Genomic DNA, 19541 nt, shown 5'->3' with positions numbered 1-19541 from the left:
GACAGAGAATGCACATCTACTATTCAAAGCCGACAAGCCAATGATACAGAGGGCTGAAACATCCACTAGTAAAGTAACTACTCCACTACAACTTCCATATGTAGAAAAGACTGCTGAGACCAAACGATACATGTTAAAGAGCAGAAAGCAAAAACACAGGATCTGAATAGGGAAAGATCAAAAGCCTATTTTGCTAAGTAAGTTTACTCCAGTCAAATAGATGTGGCACCTTTTATCTTATGAGGTCTTCAGCACAGGATACCAGCACAACCCCCTCCCCTTCCCAAACAACGGCCTTTAAGATGAGAACACGGGGCTAAGTAGGGTGCAGGTGCATGCACGTATAATACACAAACCTATCTGAGGACATTTGCCAAAACCAGACCACCTTGAAGAGAAAAGCAACACTGGCCAGACTGAACAGTAACCACAGAATTTCAAAGACGCTTTTGAGACCTTTAAGAGAGAGAATCTGTCAGCCCAGAAAGTACAAAAACATTAAGACAATTTGTAACAAATCAGGAAGACATCCTGGAGCAAAACACTAGTCATCAAAAGTTGGTTTGACACTGCCTGAAGTTGCCCCACCAGCATCACGACCTCCGTCTCCACCAAGCCAGAGCGTCCTCCCTGGAGACGCCGAGTAGCCTGCACCCAGTGAGGGGACTGCCAGCACAGCACGGGGAGCAGCACCTCATGCCTATCTGCCGCACACACCCGAATCATGGCACGCTTTCCTAACTGGCACGTGAGTCAGGGGGCTGACACAGAGACAGGGCCCCCACAGGCAGTGCACACAAGCAGGGGGCCACGCTTCCAGGAGGCGTGGGTTTGTATTCCCCGTGTCCTTAGGAGCGGAGGCACAGCTTGCATGTAACTGTGTGCATAAATGTGCACTTTTTAAACTCCTTGGGATCAGTTACAGAAGAGTGTTTAGAAATGTTTATTAAACCAGAACACTAAATGTGTACAACACTATCTGCTCTAGTACTGATATTTATTCTAAATGTATATTTTGCTGACTGGTGGTTGATTATGTCTCATTAATAAACTGATAAACGGCTTAGATCTTTATTTGGTCTAAACAACTTCAAGCAAATTCTCCCCTTCAAAGCACTCAGGAGCTAGCAAAAATACATTAACCAACCAAGTTTTAGCTATATCAATGCAAGTCAGATAAGGTACGTGCTAGAAAAAAAATAATCAGGCTTTAATTTCAAAGAGTAAAAAAGCAAGCTTAAACCCCTGCATGGAGTTCAAGAATAAATACTGTTGAAATACTTCACTTGACATTCCTAAAAGCAAGCCAAGGAAATATGGTCATCACCACAGGCTGACAAAATCTATTCAAATACAGGTGGTGCAGGGTATCTTATCCATCATTTTCTCTAGAAGCAGGAAGATGCATCAACTGTTCAACAGGGTACTGCCTTCGGTCTGGTTCTATATTCCCAGTACTAGCTTGGGTGGTAGACTGAGAAGTATATTATTCCACCTTGCCTTCCCTTTCTTTTATGGGGTAGGAGGTGGGGTGGACAAGATCAGCATTGTTTTCTTGGCAGACAGAGCACTAGAATCCAAAACTATCCTGGCAGACTTGAATGACGTTCTGAAACCAACAAGGAGTCATCCAAAGTATAGAACATCTAATAAGGAAACTGGAAAATAGAAAGCAGTACCCGTTCCTGTAACATTACTGAAAAAGTGTAGCCAAGCATGAACCAACAGTATGAAACACTGAGCATGAATCAACAGTAGATTGCTGTTGCAAAAAAGACAGAGGTAATACTGTGATGTATTAGAAAGAGTGTTCTCTGAAGAAAATGGAGGTAATAAATCCACTCAAATCTTCAACTCTGCCTGTAACAAGCCAGGGAAAGACCTCGGAGGTCTTAGCAGAAGTACTACATCCACTGCAAGAAGACAGGAAGTTTGTAAATATGCCAGAAGAGAGCAGCAACAAGAAGCACAGAGGTTTTGCAAACCTGACCAAAGACAATTGGAATTAGACGTTTTCTTTGGGAAAAAAGAATGAACAGGCCAAGGGGGAACATAACAGCTTCACCAGTCAGGAAACATTATCATGATATATGTTGTTGATATATGCTACTATGTAAATCCCTATTTTAACTTGCAAGCTTGTAACAATAATACCTTTGAACTGCTGTATTTTGTGACATATGTTAAATGTTCCTTAAACTTCTTTGTGATTTGTAGCTCTGTTAATTCTACTTTTACAAGGAGTTTGTTTTTACACACAGTCAGGGTTTAAGTCTTGTAATCCGATGGTTTGGTTTCTCTTTAGAGAGTATCAGAAAAGAACAGAACAAATGCTGACATCTGGTATTCCACGTGAGATTAACAGCTAAGATTTTAGATACTTCTATAAATGGCAAACAAGTGAGGTATTAAAAGTGCATGTTTAAAGTAATACATGAGCCTCTGTCTGAACCGCTGTAGCATTCCAACTAGCCAAAAGATTGGTAATAAAATATATATTCTGTACCACTGTTTATGGTCCACATACATAACCATTAAAACAATCTTTTACTTGCAAGAAAGCATCCACCCTTCTCTCCCTTTCACTGTGGCAGAGTCAATATGGATTTACTCTGTCCTCAAAGAGTCTTCTATAACTGTCCTTAAAAATACTTGTTAACAGAGATGCTTCTAATTTTTTCCCCACATATTCTTTAATGTCACCCTCAGAAACTGATTTATATTTTTTTCTTTTAATTCTTAAGAGAAATGTTACTTTCCACTAAAAGGAATTTTCATTTAGAATCACTCCATTTAACAGATTTGAAAGTTTTTAGAAATACCACCTTTTCCTATGAAGTTTTAATACTGATAAAATTCTGTTCTCTAAATGAAAAAGCATTTTAAAATACCCAAATAGCTTATTTGCTTATTAAATGATACATTTCAATACCTGTAAGCATGCAATTCTTCCTTGCTGACTGTCCTAGCAATAGATTTTATTGCCTTTTCACCCACTTAGAATAAACACACAAAACTCAGTATCTGCTTTTAATTGGGTCAGAAAAATACTTAGGGAAGAAATTATGGAAGCGAATACACTATAAAGAAATCTGATGGAAGAAACATCCTATTTCCAGCCATCCAGAGTAAGAGATAAAGTCCTCTGAGTGACGCCACGATAGGAATCTCAGTTAAACTTGCAGCTACTGATAAAAGATCAAATAAACAGAGACTAAGAGAAGGGACACACCATCCCATGCACAAGTCAAGAACGCTCCTTTTGCTTTGCAGTTACTACAAAGTAGTAGTAAATGCAGAATAATGTAGTTCACTGGGCACTATACCTGTTCCCCAGACAAGAAAAAAAGTGCATCAGAGGAATATTCATTTGCAATTTTTGTTGATAGCACATTGTAGGGTTTGCTACTTGCCATGCACTCATTAGGGAAAGAGAGCAGAAAGTTCTCTCACAGAATGTGTGGAAGTTCCTTTATCATTGTGTGGCTAAAAATAATGCAAAACTTCCCCAGGCCAAGATGTACATTTTGCCTGCTGCTCTCAGCAGCATGCACTTCTTTGAATGCTAAGGTGGGGGAAAGGGAAGGGATAAAAACAAATAAATAAATACAAGACACATCTCCACACATCAGTAGCTCTATGACCAGTGAAGAAAACCAGTTTCTATCATAACCTGAGGTTTACACTAAGAAAGAAGTTATAAATTCAGATGCTTTAATTCAAGTATTACAAGAAGAACATCCCATGCAGCTGCTAAACAACTCATGTTTTGTGGGGTTTAGCTTTAAATGTTAGATTACCTTCAAAGAAATACTTATGTAAGAAACTTCAGTGCAGAAAAGCTTTCCTTTAAGAAATAAATACCTTTTAAGCCAAAGAGCTGTTTGGATATTCCAATTATCAAGAAACATCTTGAAACTTGTGGAAAACTGTAAAGTAAAAACAAACCAATTGTTTTTATAATTGTAGTGTGTTATAAATTTTTTCAAAATTCTGACAAATTATAAAAATACCCCAACTTTGTGATGAGTTGAATAAGGTATTTACTCAACTACATATAACCACAAAATATTTTGGCAGTCAACTGACAAGTAGAACATATTCAAAACAGACTCTATTTTTCATCCTTTCCTAAGGGTGTGAACATGTCATTTCTGACTCAGAACACATTCACTATCTGGAGGAACTAAATGCGTAGGCAAAGTTACTGAAATTACTAGCAACTACCTACAAAGGATGTATTTTACTTGAAAGAGCCAGAAACAAACCTCTATCTGCTGGATTCTCAGATTTGATATTAGATCCCAACGCGTAACTCCATTTTTATCATAGCCTCTAAAACCAAACCCTGCTGCATTATTAATTGCATCTGCTGCAAGGAAACAAAAAGAAACAAATTAATTATAAACTGCCCATATTACAAATTGTGCATTGCACAACATGCTGTTCATTCAAAATATTTATCACATTGTAAAGGCTACACATTTTTTTAAAAATATGGAGGATCACCATATTAGACATGAACAAACAGAAGATAATCTAAGCAACACACTGGCTTTCAATTAAAAAACTCATACAAAAGGAAAAGAAGGAAAGGTAGCACTATCCACTTCACAGTACAGATGTCTCATACCACCTACTTAGACTTGCTTGAGAAATTTGACAGAAAAACAAACTCAATGAGAAGCATCAAGACTACAAAACAGTGGCTGGTTGTAACGATCTGAGATATCAGCTCGACACTCAGATGCGTGTCTTTGGGGTTGTCTTTACGCAGCAACAGTGATGTTTAAAGCATAAAGATGATATTGCACTGATTCACTTCAAGCAGGTGCACGTTCACAGCACCACGTACCAACCAGTGCAAACCTAACAGAAGAAAACAGTAATTTACTAAGTGATGGAGGGTTTGTCAGACTTCCGCTAACGGCGCAAGGTTGCTGTTAACAACGCTTCTGAATGCTGAGTTTTTACAGAGCATGTCAAAGGTCGAATGGTTCAAAGCAAATGGTGTTTTTCCCTAGGAGAAAAAGCTTCTACTGTCATCTGGACTATACAGGAAAATCAAAAGGGATCTCAGTCTGCATACCAACTGCCACCTTCAGTCATCACCTTTGCCTCAGCTTTGTTAGCTCCTCCACTGTACTTCTTAATTAGGATGGGCACGTACAAGGAAACGAGTTTTTTTCCCAGGTATTGTGCCTCTGTTGAGCCAGGTGCTTGGTTCCATGTGCCTAGTCATGGACCCATACCCGTGAGGCATGAACCCAATCACGTGTCCACTTACACGGGTAAGTAAGTGACCATGGGAAAAAGAATGCCAGCTCCTCTCCCAGTTCAGAGGGGTCCTGGGGAATTGGAAGGGAGGTAGGCAAAAAGCTCTGCAGAAGCAATACAGATCCACTCTTCTAGTTACAGGGCGTGAGCCCTCTCATGAGTTAGTTCAGATTTCATCTAAAGCACTGTAATTAGACCGTCACTTTTTAAATCACAACTAGCAAGGCAAGAGAAATGGCTCAGTTTGTATTGCCATATTAACAAGAATTTACTTTATATATAGTGACATGTAAGAGAAATTAATCTTTTACGTTTTCCTTTCTTCTCAACAAGTTTTTCAAGGTATTAATCCAGTGTATTTGGAAAGTAAAAGAAACAATTGACTCAGACACACAAACAGTTCCTTTCCTGAAGTTCAGCTTCCCCAGTTACCTACCAGTCTGGAAGAAGAGTTTGCAGTATTACAGATACAGACTAATACATATTATTTTTATTTCCTCATAAAAAACATTTTTAAAAGCATCTTTGAAAGCAAAAAAATTTGCTGCCATACATCTGATATCACTGATATCAACTTCAAACATTAAGACAATGGTTTTATGCTCAATTAGAAACAGCTGGAGGTGAACGCTGTAATCTCTTGCTAGCTAGAGTACAAAGACTATAGCTACAGTAAGTACTCATTTTATTAACTAGCATTTGGTAAGTATTCCTTATAAGTAATTCATTTTTTTAACAGATTTTTTTTTCTGAAGTGTGAAGAATAGTAATGTACAACTCAAAAGCATAACATCTGGTAAAACTGTGAAGGCCCCTTCACGTTCTATGCATACCATTAGAAGTCATTCGGTAAAGTGGAAGGAAGGTGGTTAAAAAAAAAGAAAGCGCTATTTAGCAAACTAAAAGTTTTTTGTCAGCATTTTACTGAGGCTAGCTCTACACTACTAGCAAGTGCATAAGGAGAAATCCATCTTAAGTATCATAGTGGGAGAAAAAAACTCCACAAAGATTATTAGTTTTTCAGATGACTCCTACTCTTTACAGGCCATTATACTGGCACATAAGAGCACAATATTCAAAATTATTTCATTCCACAACAAGCCCCAGAATTACTATATCCAGACAAGCTGAAAGCACTTCATTCATTGACCAGGAATGAAACCAGCAGCTGTAAGTGAGTCATGCTGCTCTGCTACACTAAAGCTTTCTTTTATTGCATTGTTTCCCACAGATTCTCTCTCAAAAGAATTATGAAACAAATATGTTAAACTGGAGAGAAGGAAGAAGCTGATGAAATCTATTTTGTGAGCCACTTCCAAGATGTCAGCTTACATAAATACAGCATTTTGCTGTTTTATGTGTTGGTTTTTTTTCAAGTAGCAGGAAGTAAAAAGCAAAATGTTCTTTAAACTATATCAGCTGTCTTAAATCAGTGACTACAGGTGGTATCCCAGTCATTAGAACTTTTAGTAAACAAAGACTAAAACTGAAGTGTCACCCATGAAATTCTGACAATCCTACTGTGAATGCCATGTACTATTAACAAAATTTATGATATACTTGAATTTCAATATACTCATTTTTCCTTCATGCTTCAATAACATCAAGCAAATTACTGATAACTAACCACAGAAAAAGGCTTAGAATAACTTCTCAGATATGCCAAAATCAAGGTATCAAAATAAATAACCAATTCAGGACTGTACATCAGACTAGATTTACTTCAACTTCTCAAAAACCAAGAAAGTCATTGCTCATTAAAATAGTATCGTTCTCAAAAAAACCTTGTGTTTCACTCAGATTTGTTCGGGAGACCATGATCTCATTCGCAAAACTGTCACAACACTGTGCTTAGATTTACCGAGCTTTGTTTCTCAAAAAGAGAGATGCTATTCAATATACTTTGACAATATCTCATAATACTTAGAAGTAATCACGTTTTCCTAGGGCCTCAAGAGGGCACTGTCACTTTTTAATACATGCTTAGCATGCAGCATCTCAAATGAAACTCAAAAAATTAAAAGAAAGTGTATCTATTAATAGATCTACTTACCTAAAGTCCATGCAAAATAATACTTGGGTCTGGCAGCCATAAGAGATACATATAGGTAGAAAAACCTTACAGGCCATGATGCTGTAGCTCTGAAGTTATCATCAATGTTGTATTCCACAGGCAAAGTTTTTGTAATAGTCATATGGAAGAGTAAGGACAGTCCACAGATTAAGAGTTTCTGTGCCACAGCTATCTGAAAAGTTTAAGATGGGAGACTTAGTAAGCTTCATTTTGTGTTAATCTTCTGGAAACAAAGGCAAGTTACAATCTTCCCTTCCCTAAACAGCTCTCTGTGCGTGTGTGTGTATATATGTACATATATGCGCCAGGTTTTCAGTAATATATACTACCAACTTTCAAATAGCTGCTAATATTTTATAGAGGCTCAAGGAATATTGTTACGCTGGTTAAGTTGTGAGCACCACTTCTGGCAACACAGCAAATTCAATCTGACTACAGTGAGCCTCTAAAAACCCTTTCAATAATGGGAGCACTTTTACAACATCAGGTGGGTTTTTTTTCCTTATTTCATTGTCAAATTACTGAAGCAAGCAAGTTGTTAAGATATCATAACTCAAAGCATATTATCTAGGACAAGATGAGCACAATTATTGCAGAGATCCCAAAAACAGTGGCAAAGCTTCAGTTCATTTTCAGTAATCATTGGCATAATACAGGTGTTCAGTTGCTGCCCAACTCAGTGCATCAATCATCTCTGTTAGAATTCAGATATTGTAATAATCTAAACCAACTAAAATACTGAAATAATATATGACTTTTCAGCCAAAATACTCAGTTCTATACAGACCTGTTTTCCCTACTAGAGTGATCAAGCTATAAGGGGTCAAATAACACGCTCACAGACAAGTAAAAATACAATTGTTCAGGTAGGACCTGGACTCAAGATTTTCTCAAAATTCAGTTTTGCTATAACCACCACAATAAAAAGTATGTATTTTTAGGAAAACACTTCTAGGGTTCTACTACAAAACACACAGAGCAATAATGCATAACATTGACTAGTCGCTAGTCTTAAAAATCCATATCCCAAGGGCAGACACCACATTTCTGAAGTAACATACTAACCAAGCACCGACAAAAGAGAAGTTTGAGAGCTAGTTCATTTAAATGTAATTGACAAGTTTTGATTGTAAATAATCTCAATATTTAAATTTAAACATTACAGTTTAAATTTGCATTACAATTCTACAGACACTAAACTTGGTAAAAAAACCCCAGATCTAGGAATTTTAGTTTGAAGCACCAGAACAAAAAGATAACCAGAAGCCTTTTTCTGTCCATCCTGCTGCCAGTATCTTTAAAAGTTTGGGCAGGTATAATGTCCTGCTTCAATTAGAGTGCAGCTTCAAATATTCAGTTCCCAAATAAAGAGTAACTCTGTTCCATGATACAGAATGGAACATTAAGTGTCCTACTGAAAACACAGATTTCTGCAAGCACACAGCACCGAAGATTCATCCAGTCACACAGATGTAAGAGGTGGTACAATGTGATAAAAAAATTAGACTTGGAAAAGCTGCAAAATGGTGAGGATAACTTTGGATATTGCATATTTCATGTGGCTCTTCTGAGAAGACCTTTCAGAGAGGATCAGAAACTGCAGCTAATTAAACAAACCAGCTGGATAATTCATGAAGCAACTACCTATTAACAGCTAGAGCTAGTGTTTAATTGTTTCTACTCCTTTCTAAGAAACATTTTAGTATTTTACTCTATTACAAGAGTTCAAAGTAAAGGGCATTAATTTTCTAAAAGTGTTCCTTTGTTTTTCTAGCAATTATTAATCCATCTTTCTCCTTGCCAGAGCAGTGGGAAAGTTCAGTTGGCTTAACTTCTTCAGGAATTTAAACAGAAATGAATGTTCATACAATCAGTTGTTATTAAAACTGATGAATCTTTGATTTTCATATGCAATACCTGATATAAGCAGAAGTTAGATATTTGTAAATACCAAAAGGCATCACCCCAAAGTTCTGAAGACAGTTGCCAAGGATTTAATCCAAAGCCTAAGCCATAATTAAAAGTGACGTTCAATATAGCATGAGAAACAGTATTTACATGCTGGTAACATCAACACACGGCTTAAAATATAAGCATAAACATATAAAATGTATGTTTTCTATCTGAAGACATGTATAAAATCTCAAAATATATTTTGGCAGCTTATAAGTAATGTTATCTCTGTTTTAAGTCCTGCTCTTTGCCACTCTCTCTATCTACCGGTTTTTCTATTGGTAAATAGAAATCATTAATCTGCCTACCCAATCCAAAATATGCTTAGTACCTCCTTGAAGGTTTTTTACTAAATTGTGAAGGTGAAAGCCCTTCTCTTAAGGATAAGCATCAGAATTTCACGAAACTTATCTTAAAAAACAGCAAACTTATACAGAGCTCTACCACAGATTGTGCTTTAAAAAACAACTACTCTGCAGTTTTCAATTTGTAGTTGTAGAAAAAAATGCTGTTGGAAGAAGGTGTTTTAATTTATTTATTAAGCATTTAAATGACGTATTTCTAAAATTCTTCTTTAGCAGCAACATTTAAGTGTAGGGACAAGCATAACTACATCCAGAAACAGCATGACTTTTTTTCTTTCTTTCTTTCTTTTTTTTAATTATACTACTCCCCTCAATAATTATTAATCCCAGAACTTCAATCAAGCATGCTGGTACCACTTACAGGAATCAGTATCAGAGATGTTTGTGTCCTTCGCAAACAGCGATGGAGATAATCTCCTCCCTGTACAAAGGCTGGGAGCTGCAGTTTGAGGACTGGTCTAAACAGAGTTTCTGAAGGACAACCCACACAGGCTGCAATACAAAGCAGCAGTCCTGCCCTGTCTCCTCACCTTGGCTGCAAATTTTTACTCTTTTTCCTTCTAGTGAGTCAGATTAGAGAAAAAAAAAAAAAATCAGTGAAAAACTAGACTTTTTTTTGGGGGTGGGGTGGGGTGGAGGAGTGGGTGGCAGTGGTGGGGTGTTCTTGTGGATTTTTTGTGTATTTGTTCTTTTTAATGACAACTTCTGTTTAGGCTGCATCAAATGATCTGAATCAGAACACAATGCAGTGCAATACAGGTTAGCACTGCCAGGATAAGCAGAGGACCCAGAACCCACAGCCAGGACCTTCCATATTCAGCAAGAGTTTATACTTTGGTGGCCTAAATAGATTATTAAACTACAGCCTGAGGCTTGTTTATAGCAGTCAAGTTTTGTACACATCTACACAGAAATAAAAGTCCTCACCTGACACTAAAATAATCTGTAGTTCAATTACCTATAGAAATGCATTTGGTAAAACATTAATTCATTTCCAATTGCTTAATTAACTAGGTTGTTGATATAAGTTTCTTTGCCAAGGCGTAAACAGGTAATCTAGATTACACATTCACAGGAGGGTAGATCCGTTTTTACAAGGATGAAGTAACTAATTTAAAAGTTCGAAGTTTAATTTCTCTCACTCTTTAAAGTTTTCACCTTATCAAAATAACTTTCTGTTAAGGAATTAAAAGACCATAAGCTGCAGGATAACTTTGACCTCATATGAAACAGAATATACAATTTATTTCACATCAAAAAGGTAGAAAGGCCTGGCTCATTTTTGATAAACAAAAACTGGGCATACCTGTATAAAAATATCAAATACGGTCAACTCTGGGAAGCGAAAGCGTACTTAAGCTAAAAGATAGCGCCAGGACAAAACCAAACATGCATAAATTACATGGGAATATAATTAGGTTGAAAGCTAGATACCTAATTAGAGAAAGGAGTTCAGGAGCAGCTTTCTAATTGAAGCAACAAAGGTAAAACACTCACTGAGCTCAGGAATTTCACAAATGTATTAGTGTATAAACATGTATAATATAAAAACATATAAAAAAAGTAGAAAAGTATTTTTAAAACTTATTTGAATGAACTTGTTCTTGGTTGATAAAGGACCAATAAGGAGCTCAATACAATATTGAACTATATTAAAGCATATTATTCGGGGGAGGTTAGCACCTCAAGTAAAAATTGTAGGTAATGAAGCAAGAACTTTATAACCTGTAGGAAGAGTCTGCATACTAAGCAAGAAAGCAGATTATCTGCTGACAGGAATCTTTTATTTTAAGGGTAGCCATAATAAAAAGAAACTTACAAAGACAGATATTAATTTCTGAGAGTTGACACCACTTTGAGCACCAACAATTGATAGCTTGCAAAAAGGCACAATAGGAAGGATATAAGAAGTAAGTTTTAATATGTTGACTTGATTCACTTAACATGCAATGAACACAGCAAAAATACTAAACCATGTTAACATCATGCAGTCAACACGCGGTATAGAGGAGGAGGCTGGCGTGAACTACTTCGGTTATGTAATTATATTTAACAAGAAATGAAACTTGCTGTAACTCAGCTGAAAGATTTTTTTTTTCATTTACTACATTAACATTTGCTGATCCCCATTACATTTTTTTTTAAAGTTACCTAACAATTTGTTCTTCTTGAAATAATAACATGAGAATCAAGGAACAAATTTAAAGTATTAATATGAAGTTAATGGTATTTAAAAATTCTTTTAGAACAAGACAATGACTATTTTAATTGATGCAGCAAATGCAGTAAAATTATATCATCCATATTTCTCCAAAAGCACACAATACTCGCTGGTGTTACAAAATGCAGCCAGATTTCTCTAACACCAGCTGGGAAATGAAGTATCAACAGCATAGACAGCTTCTCTTTATTTTTACGTCAAAAGCTAATGCAGCATAAATTGCAAAAAGTTTCAAGCATCTTAAGAGCAATTAATTTTAAGGAAAACTGCTTACCTGAAAGAAGAATCCATCATAGGTTTACATTTATTTCTACTGACTTTGTTCAGATTACTAGCAAGGTTATGTGGTAAAAAGCTAGGAAGTCCTACCAGGCAATCAGTAGATGCACGTCCAGAAGTACTGGTACTAACAGATTTGGTTAGTTCCATTTATTTGCAATAATTTTACTACATGTTTTTCTACAGAAACAGGATTTTGGTACATAGGATGTGATGCCTTTACTGAGCCAAAACAAAGAAGTGTCTGCAAGTTTGCCAATACAACACATCAATGCAAACTACAGACTATGAGGCACCAACCTATGCAAGGAGTTCTCCTGTGCCTTCTGCACTTCCTAGTGACCTGCTCCACAGCACACTTCTATGAGCTTAGGTGCTCTGTCAACATGTGGAGCAGTTTAAAGTGTTACCCTCTAGCCACTAGTTTACATTCCTGTGGTGCACGTTACTACAACCACACAAGACAGGTAGAATGGAATGTGCAATGAGTCCTCAATCCCATTCGAAGGTTGCAGATGAAGTGGTTGCAGATGACACCACCAGTTGGGAAGTGCTCCCTGTTAGTCCACCTGTGGGGATGGTAACATCTAGATGGTAGGAGGAGACAAGCATCTACATGCGAGAATGCTTTCAACTGCTCCAGCAACAGTTGGTGGTCCACAGGATAAGCAGAGAACAGGTAATGGGCACTGGAATTAGTGAAAGCCATCTGTCTGAAGTGTTCCAACCAACTCCATGGCAACTCCGCTTTTTATGTGTGGTAATAATTACATTAGACACACACAATTTTGTAAGTCTGATATACTCCTATTTAAAAGGATATGAAAAGGGTGAAAAGATAATATTCAGTACCCTGACCATTAAAATAATTGGATTAAATTTTGAAAGTAACAAGCTTTGGGAACTTTTGATTTTAGTTCAGGCCAAGCAATCTCTCTTGTTAAGGTATGATCAACTGGATTTTCTTCTGTATGTATTTGGTCTCTTCCAATAAAAGAAAAAAAATGTTTTATGGGTTACAAGCCATAGCGTTACAGCTAGTACACCTTTTACTACACCTTCAGATCGAATTCCATCTTTAATACCTCTCTACATGAATGAAAGCAAGAAAAATGAAACTATAAGTGTTTTTCAACTTGTTACACATGAATGTTTTCTACTTGCTGCAAGAAAACATACAAAAACAACAGTAGAATTTGAGAATGTTCATGAAACCTTGCTGGAACTTTTAAGTCTCATCAGTCTTTTAACAACAAAGCACATACTTTGTCCTTATCAGGATGTGTTTAAGCATAGTAGTTGCTTCGAAGGAAACATGCATGAACTGTTTTAATTTAAAGATGGCTTTTTACCATATAAGCTTGGTAGGAAGCTCCAATTTAATCTGCTTTTATCCACAAGATCCAGACTGGAAACCATGGAGAAAACCTGCCTTAAAAAAAATAAGCGTTTAACTTTTTGAACAGGGAACTATACTGTTGATGAATGAACTCCAGATACAGCTCAGAAGTTATGCCTGTAAATGAACAGTGCAAACCAAGCTTTTCATGCAATGATACGTAAGCATCAGCACTGCAAGAGTCATACATCTTACATTTGGAGAAGGATCCGTTTGTTCATATTTTGTATCTTCCTTCCCATTTGCTTCAGACTGTTGCAGTTGGTATGATCTGCCTTCAATGAAAGTAATATAGTCTTTGTAAGAGCATAACGGGCCTGCCAGGATACCCATGAAATTACAGTTGTAACTTAAATACTCCAGTAGACTTGGCATGCGTCTGTAATTCAAAGACAAGCAACTTGTGAGATGGAATGTGTAGTTCTACAGAAGTTCCACAACAGGAAAAGTCATACTCCATGTTATTGCTTACTCTAGCCACAGTAAAAACCCACACGTAGAAATGCAGTTTGTGTGTCTTCAGTAACCTGTTTGAAACATTCTACACATAGAATTTCTTTCCAGTTCATAATGAGCATTTTCAGACAGATCTCCCTAACTCTGGTGACTCTCTCCTTGCCCAGTAGAGGTGTCTGACTTGAGACTGAGCTTGGGGAAGGAGAAGGAAGGGTGTTTCCCTAAGCATTTGTTCAACTGATTGCATTTTCTTTTTCCCTCCCCTCAATAACTGAATCAGTGAACAGAAGTTTGTGTTAACTGGCAATAATTTCAGTTAAGGAAAATGCCTCAAGTCAAGACTGTTTTGCCCAGGACAACATACTGTTTTCAAGTCTCTAGAATAAAGAAAGGAGAAAGGGTAAGTTCAATACTGAAAAACAGAATTAACAAAAAGTGTTCCTTCACCAGCTCCTTTAGATGTGTACTTGACATTAACTAGTCTCCTATCTGATATGGCATAGAATTTGCACAGACCGCACAGAACTTAGAATTTTTTTCTTAAATAAGTATAAAACCTGCTTCTAGTGATATTTTCCAGGAGAATAGATGTATTAATTAAGCTACAAATACAAAAAGTATGGATCTGTTTTACATGAGTTTGTAAACTCTCCATCTTGAATGTGACCTGTAGCAATTCCACAGAGCGTTAACAAATCACACAACCCATCAGCTTCTGAACCCCACTCCCAAAACTAGACTCAGAGATATCTGAAAGCCTACCTTACAGCCAAGCACCTCTGTGATGGAGTCAAATCTTCATTTTTCCGAAACATTCCTAGGGAAGAGGGCAGGAAAAAAGAAAAATAAAGAAAAGCAAAACCCATATACATTATTCAGCAGTTTCTTTACTCAGTAGAGCAAGCCTTATGCTGCAACGTAACTTCTTAAGCCCTCAAGTAATTCCAGAGGTATTATGTCACACAAAGTTTTGCTGGAGTTAGAACAAACAGTTCCTACTGTTGACAAAATTACAAACTCTCATATTCTCAGTTATATCCAACAGTGCCTAAACCTGAGATCACATGGATTTCAAGAACAATAAGATTTCAAAGTCTGCAGGTTTTAAAACCCTTTATTCCCAGTCCTGGAAATTGGACAAGCCCCAAGCCCCTTTTGACATTGCAGTAACCAGGGTCATTACACTAGCCATTGCACTTTTGATGTACAGTATAAACACAGTCCAAGATAGATTTAAGCAATTAAAGACTTAAGGCAGACCTCAAGAGCACCTTCATGCACCAAGTAAACATTGTAAACAAGGTCCAGTGAAGCAGGCACAACAGTAAAGGGTGCTCAAGTCTTTTTAACGAGCACTAACAAGAAGCCCTAAGCCCTGCTAGCAGAAGGAGGCAGGCCAAGTCTAAGTTCAGCAGCAAGACTGAATTTACCTCCTTGCCATTCACCTCACTTTCCAAAATGCTGGTGGCCCACACCTGAAAAATAGGCTTCAAAATTTGAACTCCTATTAAAAAAAACAAACAAAAAACCCAACAAAAAAATCCACACCGAAAAAAAAAAAAGTAAAAAATGTGACCTTCAGCACTTGAAATTATTATAAAATACATTAATTCAGGGGCACAGAAGAAGCAAAGCTCCTTCCTTTATACCAGCCAGCACTGCTTGCCAAAATGACTGCTTCAGCTCCTTCTGCAGCCTGTCTACTAGTTCAGATGTTAGCACATGCATCCATTCCCGGCTACTCACCCTGCAAGTTTTCTTTGCCATTGCAAGCACTAAACAAATTATTTTTATGAGCACAGCTTCCTGAACATTATGAAGTTTATGGAATCCCACTTCAATAATGTTCCACCCTAGGAGTGCCTAAACCTAACAGCCAATTTCTAACCAAGTTTGATGAACGAATATCATGGAAGAGTAGCAGTAATACAGATTTAAAATCCCAATGTGCTTTATGAAAACAGGTGATTCTATAGAAGATCCTCCCCCACTCACGGCAAAGCTGCCTTCAACCCCAGCCCTTGACGCCAGTAAATCCACAGAGGGGGGGATCTCTTATATTTGATCCAAGCATAAGGAAAGATTTAACTGGAGCCAAGTTTTTTAGATATCAAAATCAGTCAGGCTTAGGACAAAAAAGATTGAGGGGTGGAAGGGGAAGTAAAACTTCATTTAATTCTATGACTTATGGAAATACTTGTTATCTAAAGAAAAGGTAACTCTGTTGTCTTCGTGTGACTCCAGGAACTGCGACCTATACATGTACGACTCTAAAACTGTACTTTGAGTTTTCAACAGAGGGGTTAGCAACTTGCCATTACCTCTCTTCCAACACGACCTGGAAAAATACCTTCCTCGGTCCTGATCCTTCACAGTGGAAAGTCAACCCTTTTTGTACCCACTCAAGGCAAGAAACAGAAGGGCAAAGCATCACCCCTACTAACTTCACGCAGGCACTTTCTCTTACCCATCATTAAGTTTTCACACCTTCTCCTTAGTGCTACAGCAAAGGTTTCTACACTGATAACTGTACAATAAAGTATGTGGGAGAAGCATTTTGAAAGGTCCTTTAACCTTTAAGGCCGTAAGATTACAGTTGTCAGGTAATAAATCTTTGAATTTAACACAAACTTAAACAGAAGTTTAACACAAAGACTCCTACAGGTAGAAGCAGATCATACAACATGACTAGTGTAGGGAAATAGCCCATACAGACCCTTCAGTCTCTCACAGCGTACACAATGCAAACTGACTGGAACAGGAGCTTCCTTCACTGTTTACATTCTGTATCAGTATTTTGCCCTTAAGTGAGAAAGAGGAAGCAGTCACCAAGTGTGTCCAAATGAACTTGCATAAAGCCTGACTAAACCACTAAATACAAGTAATTAGTCAAATGAAAGATTTCACATCATTTGTGTGATATGAAAAAGGAGGAAAGAAACCTCAAACCTGAAATAGAAGAATCTAATCACTGAAATACGACCTATACTTTTGGAAGGGTGTGGTGAAAATTTATTAAATTGATTACTGCTTATGAAAAAGTCTTTGTCTTTAATTAGGGATTGTTTAACTTAGACAAGTGAGCTCAGGGAGCTCAAGGACAACTTTAATGAGCAGGTGGTGTTTGTCTCTAGTCCCCCAAACAAGCAAGATATGAGCAGGAACATCCAGACAATAAATATTATGTGCAGCCATGTCATGATGGTAACTCCACCACACTCAGGTATCTGGCCAACACGCCTGGTGTGTGTGAACCTTATGAACCATAAGATAGTGCATGCCTGCACTTAGCCTAAACATAAAAGTTTACATACGCTAGATGTGTAAACTATTTTTGTTTTTCACCGAGTATAATGATAGGCAAGCTCCAGGACTAGGTCAGAAGCCTCACCTACTGCACTGCGCAGGAATTTTCCCAGTTACCAAGAGACTTCTGGCACCGGCTGCAATGGGGCTTCCCAGCTGAAGCGTGGGCCTGGATGATGTTAATGTGGTAACTGGCGATGTATCCTTTTCTTAGTCTCCCTAACGCTTCACAGTGACGATTCCATGCTTCGCTCCTATTGCTCTTTTATCATTGTGCATAACAACTAGTACTGTTTCCTTTTATCATATTGCATGCTATTTTTTCCTTTATTATAGTGTAATATAATAAATGGCATTTATTCTTGTATTTGATTTGGAATTCATTTTTGCTTCGTATCCAGTCTATCAGCAAAACAGGTAAGGAAGAAAGAACTGACATATTTCAAATGAGTTCAAGTTGCATACATACATACATGAGAAGTCACTTCAGGCCTAAATAACCTGATGAGGAGTATACTTGCCGTCTCAAAAATACCACATACACGTAAGCCTCCATAATTTTTCATCCCCCTATCTCACTAAGATTTCCCTCCAGCCAGCAGCTTCTCTGAGGTCAGTTCAGTGGCTTTCCCTGTTTGGTTTTTTTTCTTTTTTAATGTCTTCTAGGTGCCTTGAAGGCCTATTTATCATCTTTGCATAGAATGAAAGAACAAGGAAACCACTGATCTCTGCCTGTCATACTCCTGAAAGGTTTCAGGAAACTACTGTTAACATTTTAAAATTCATAAAAAATACATATGGAAAAGGTGCTCTTACATTGATGCTTATCTAATAAGAGAGATGAATTAATATATATACATTCAGTATTTCTCAAACAGTGTATCTGCCCATGGGAACAGAGGCCTCATAAATCATAGCTGTTCCCTACACCTGCTACACATTGGAGATGAAGACACCTCATTTCAACAGCACGCCACCACTAGGGAACTCACAAAGTTTCGCAACCTTTCTCTAGGGATTAGGAGAATTGTCTTCTCCTGTCCTAAAGCAGGAGAATACTGCAAGGGCTGCAGCTTTTAGTTGCTACTAAATCACACAGTGGTGATCAGAGAAAATGGGTTTTATCAAACCTCCGTTAAAGAGGTGAAATCATTTGGTCACTTGGCAACTGTAACCAAGTTTTCTCATCTGTGAAGTAGGAAATGCTCCTACGTTCCGTCCTTGGTAAAAGACCTTTGTAAATCATCAGCAAAAATATTTAACCCTCGTGGTCTAGATCATGAGGAAGTTCATCTTTTCATTCCTCCTCAAGAGAACACATCCTAATGGCAACAAAATCAACATCCTCAGGTACGTACAAATACCTTGCCACATAGGCTTTATTAAAGTATATTATGACTACTACCACGCTCTCACTACAGTAATCCAATGTTTACAATTGGATCATAGCACCACCCCAGCTTTGCGGTTAATCTGCTTGAACATACCCATCTTTGTATTTGCATGAAATCTGGCTACTCAGTAACTCATTAATAATGCTTAGATGCAAGATTATATTACATTAATAATACTTAAACATAAAGATCATATCACAGGCTCTGTTGTAATTACAGTAAATTTTAATTTCAAGTTCTGAAATGGATCACCAGCTGAGCCCAAATGCATGCTGTTATTAAAATATTTTAAGACTTGAAGAAGATCGACAGACAATAATGGTTTTTGTTGTTACTAGCACATTGGCAGCAGCAAAAGCAAACAGACACAAAGGCCAGCTGAGTAAAACCGCAAAGAAACTACAACAAGCAAGAAAAATCAGAAGTCTTGATATCCAGAGAGCTGTGAAAGCAAACATAGGCCCAGAACACCACCTGAAGACTTAGGAGGGGTGACATACAACATAATCCCTTTAAACACTCATGACATGTACTGTAACCAAAGTGAATTTGTAACTGATACTGAAACAATAACAACCATGCGGTCACTAACACAAGAGGGAGCACTTTTAAAATACATAAATAAATAAAAACACAGATCAAGAGACAATTGGAAAGACAGCATTAAAAGAAACTCCTAGACTTAAGAAAGCATCAAGTTACCAAAAAAAAAATACACACCCACACACTACCATACCATGGCAGTTTCCCTGATATAATTAAACAGACAAATTAGAAAACAACATACTTGGTTAAACAGCTAGAATTTTTTGCTGTA

General features: G+C 37.3%; 1 protein-coding gene across 1 annotated transcript in view; it reads right to left on the bottom strand.

Moving 5' to 3' along the window:
- Positions 1 to 19541, bottom strand: part of MBOAT2 (membrane bound O-acyltransferase domain containing 2) — a 100584-nt gene that overhangs the window by 11047 nt on the left and 69996 nt on the right. The window contains exons 6-10 of the mRNA XM_037392554.1: positions 14787 to 14841; positions 13764 to 13947; positions 7331 to 7523; positions 4269 to 4372; positions 3865 to 3929 (exon numbers count right to left, since the gene is read on the bottom strand). Coding sequence (XP_037248451.1) covers positions 3865 to 3929; positions 4269 to 4372; positions 7331 to 7523; positions 13764 to 13947; positions 14787 to 14841 — 601 coding nt within the window. The remainder of the gene's footprint in view (positions 1 to 3864; positions 3930 to 4268; positions 4373 to 7330; positions 7524 to 13763; positions 13948 to 14786; positions 14842 to 19541) is intronic.

The sequence above is a fragment of the Falco rusticolus genome, chromosome 6 (genome assembly GCF_015220075.1).
Source record: "Falco rusticolus isolate bFalRus1 chromosome 6, bFalRus1.pri, whole genome shotgun sequence".
Lineage (NCBI taxonomy): Eukaryota > Metazoa > Chordata > Aves > Falconiformes > Falconidae > Falco > Falco rusticolus.
This window is presented reverse-complemented; position numbering and strand designations above follow the sequence as displayed.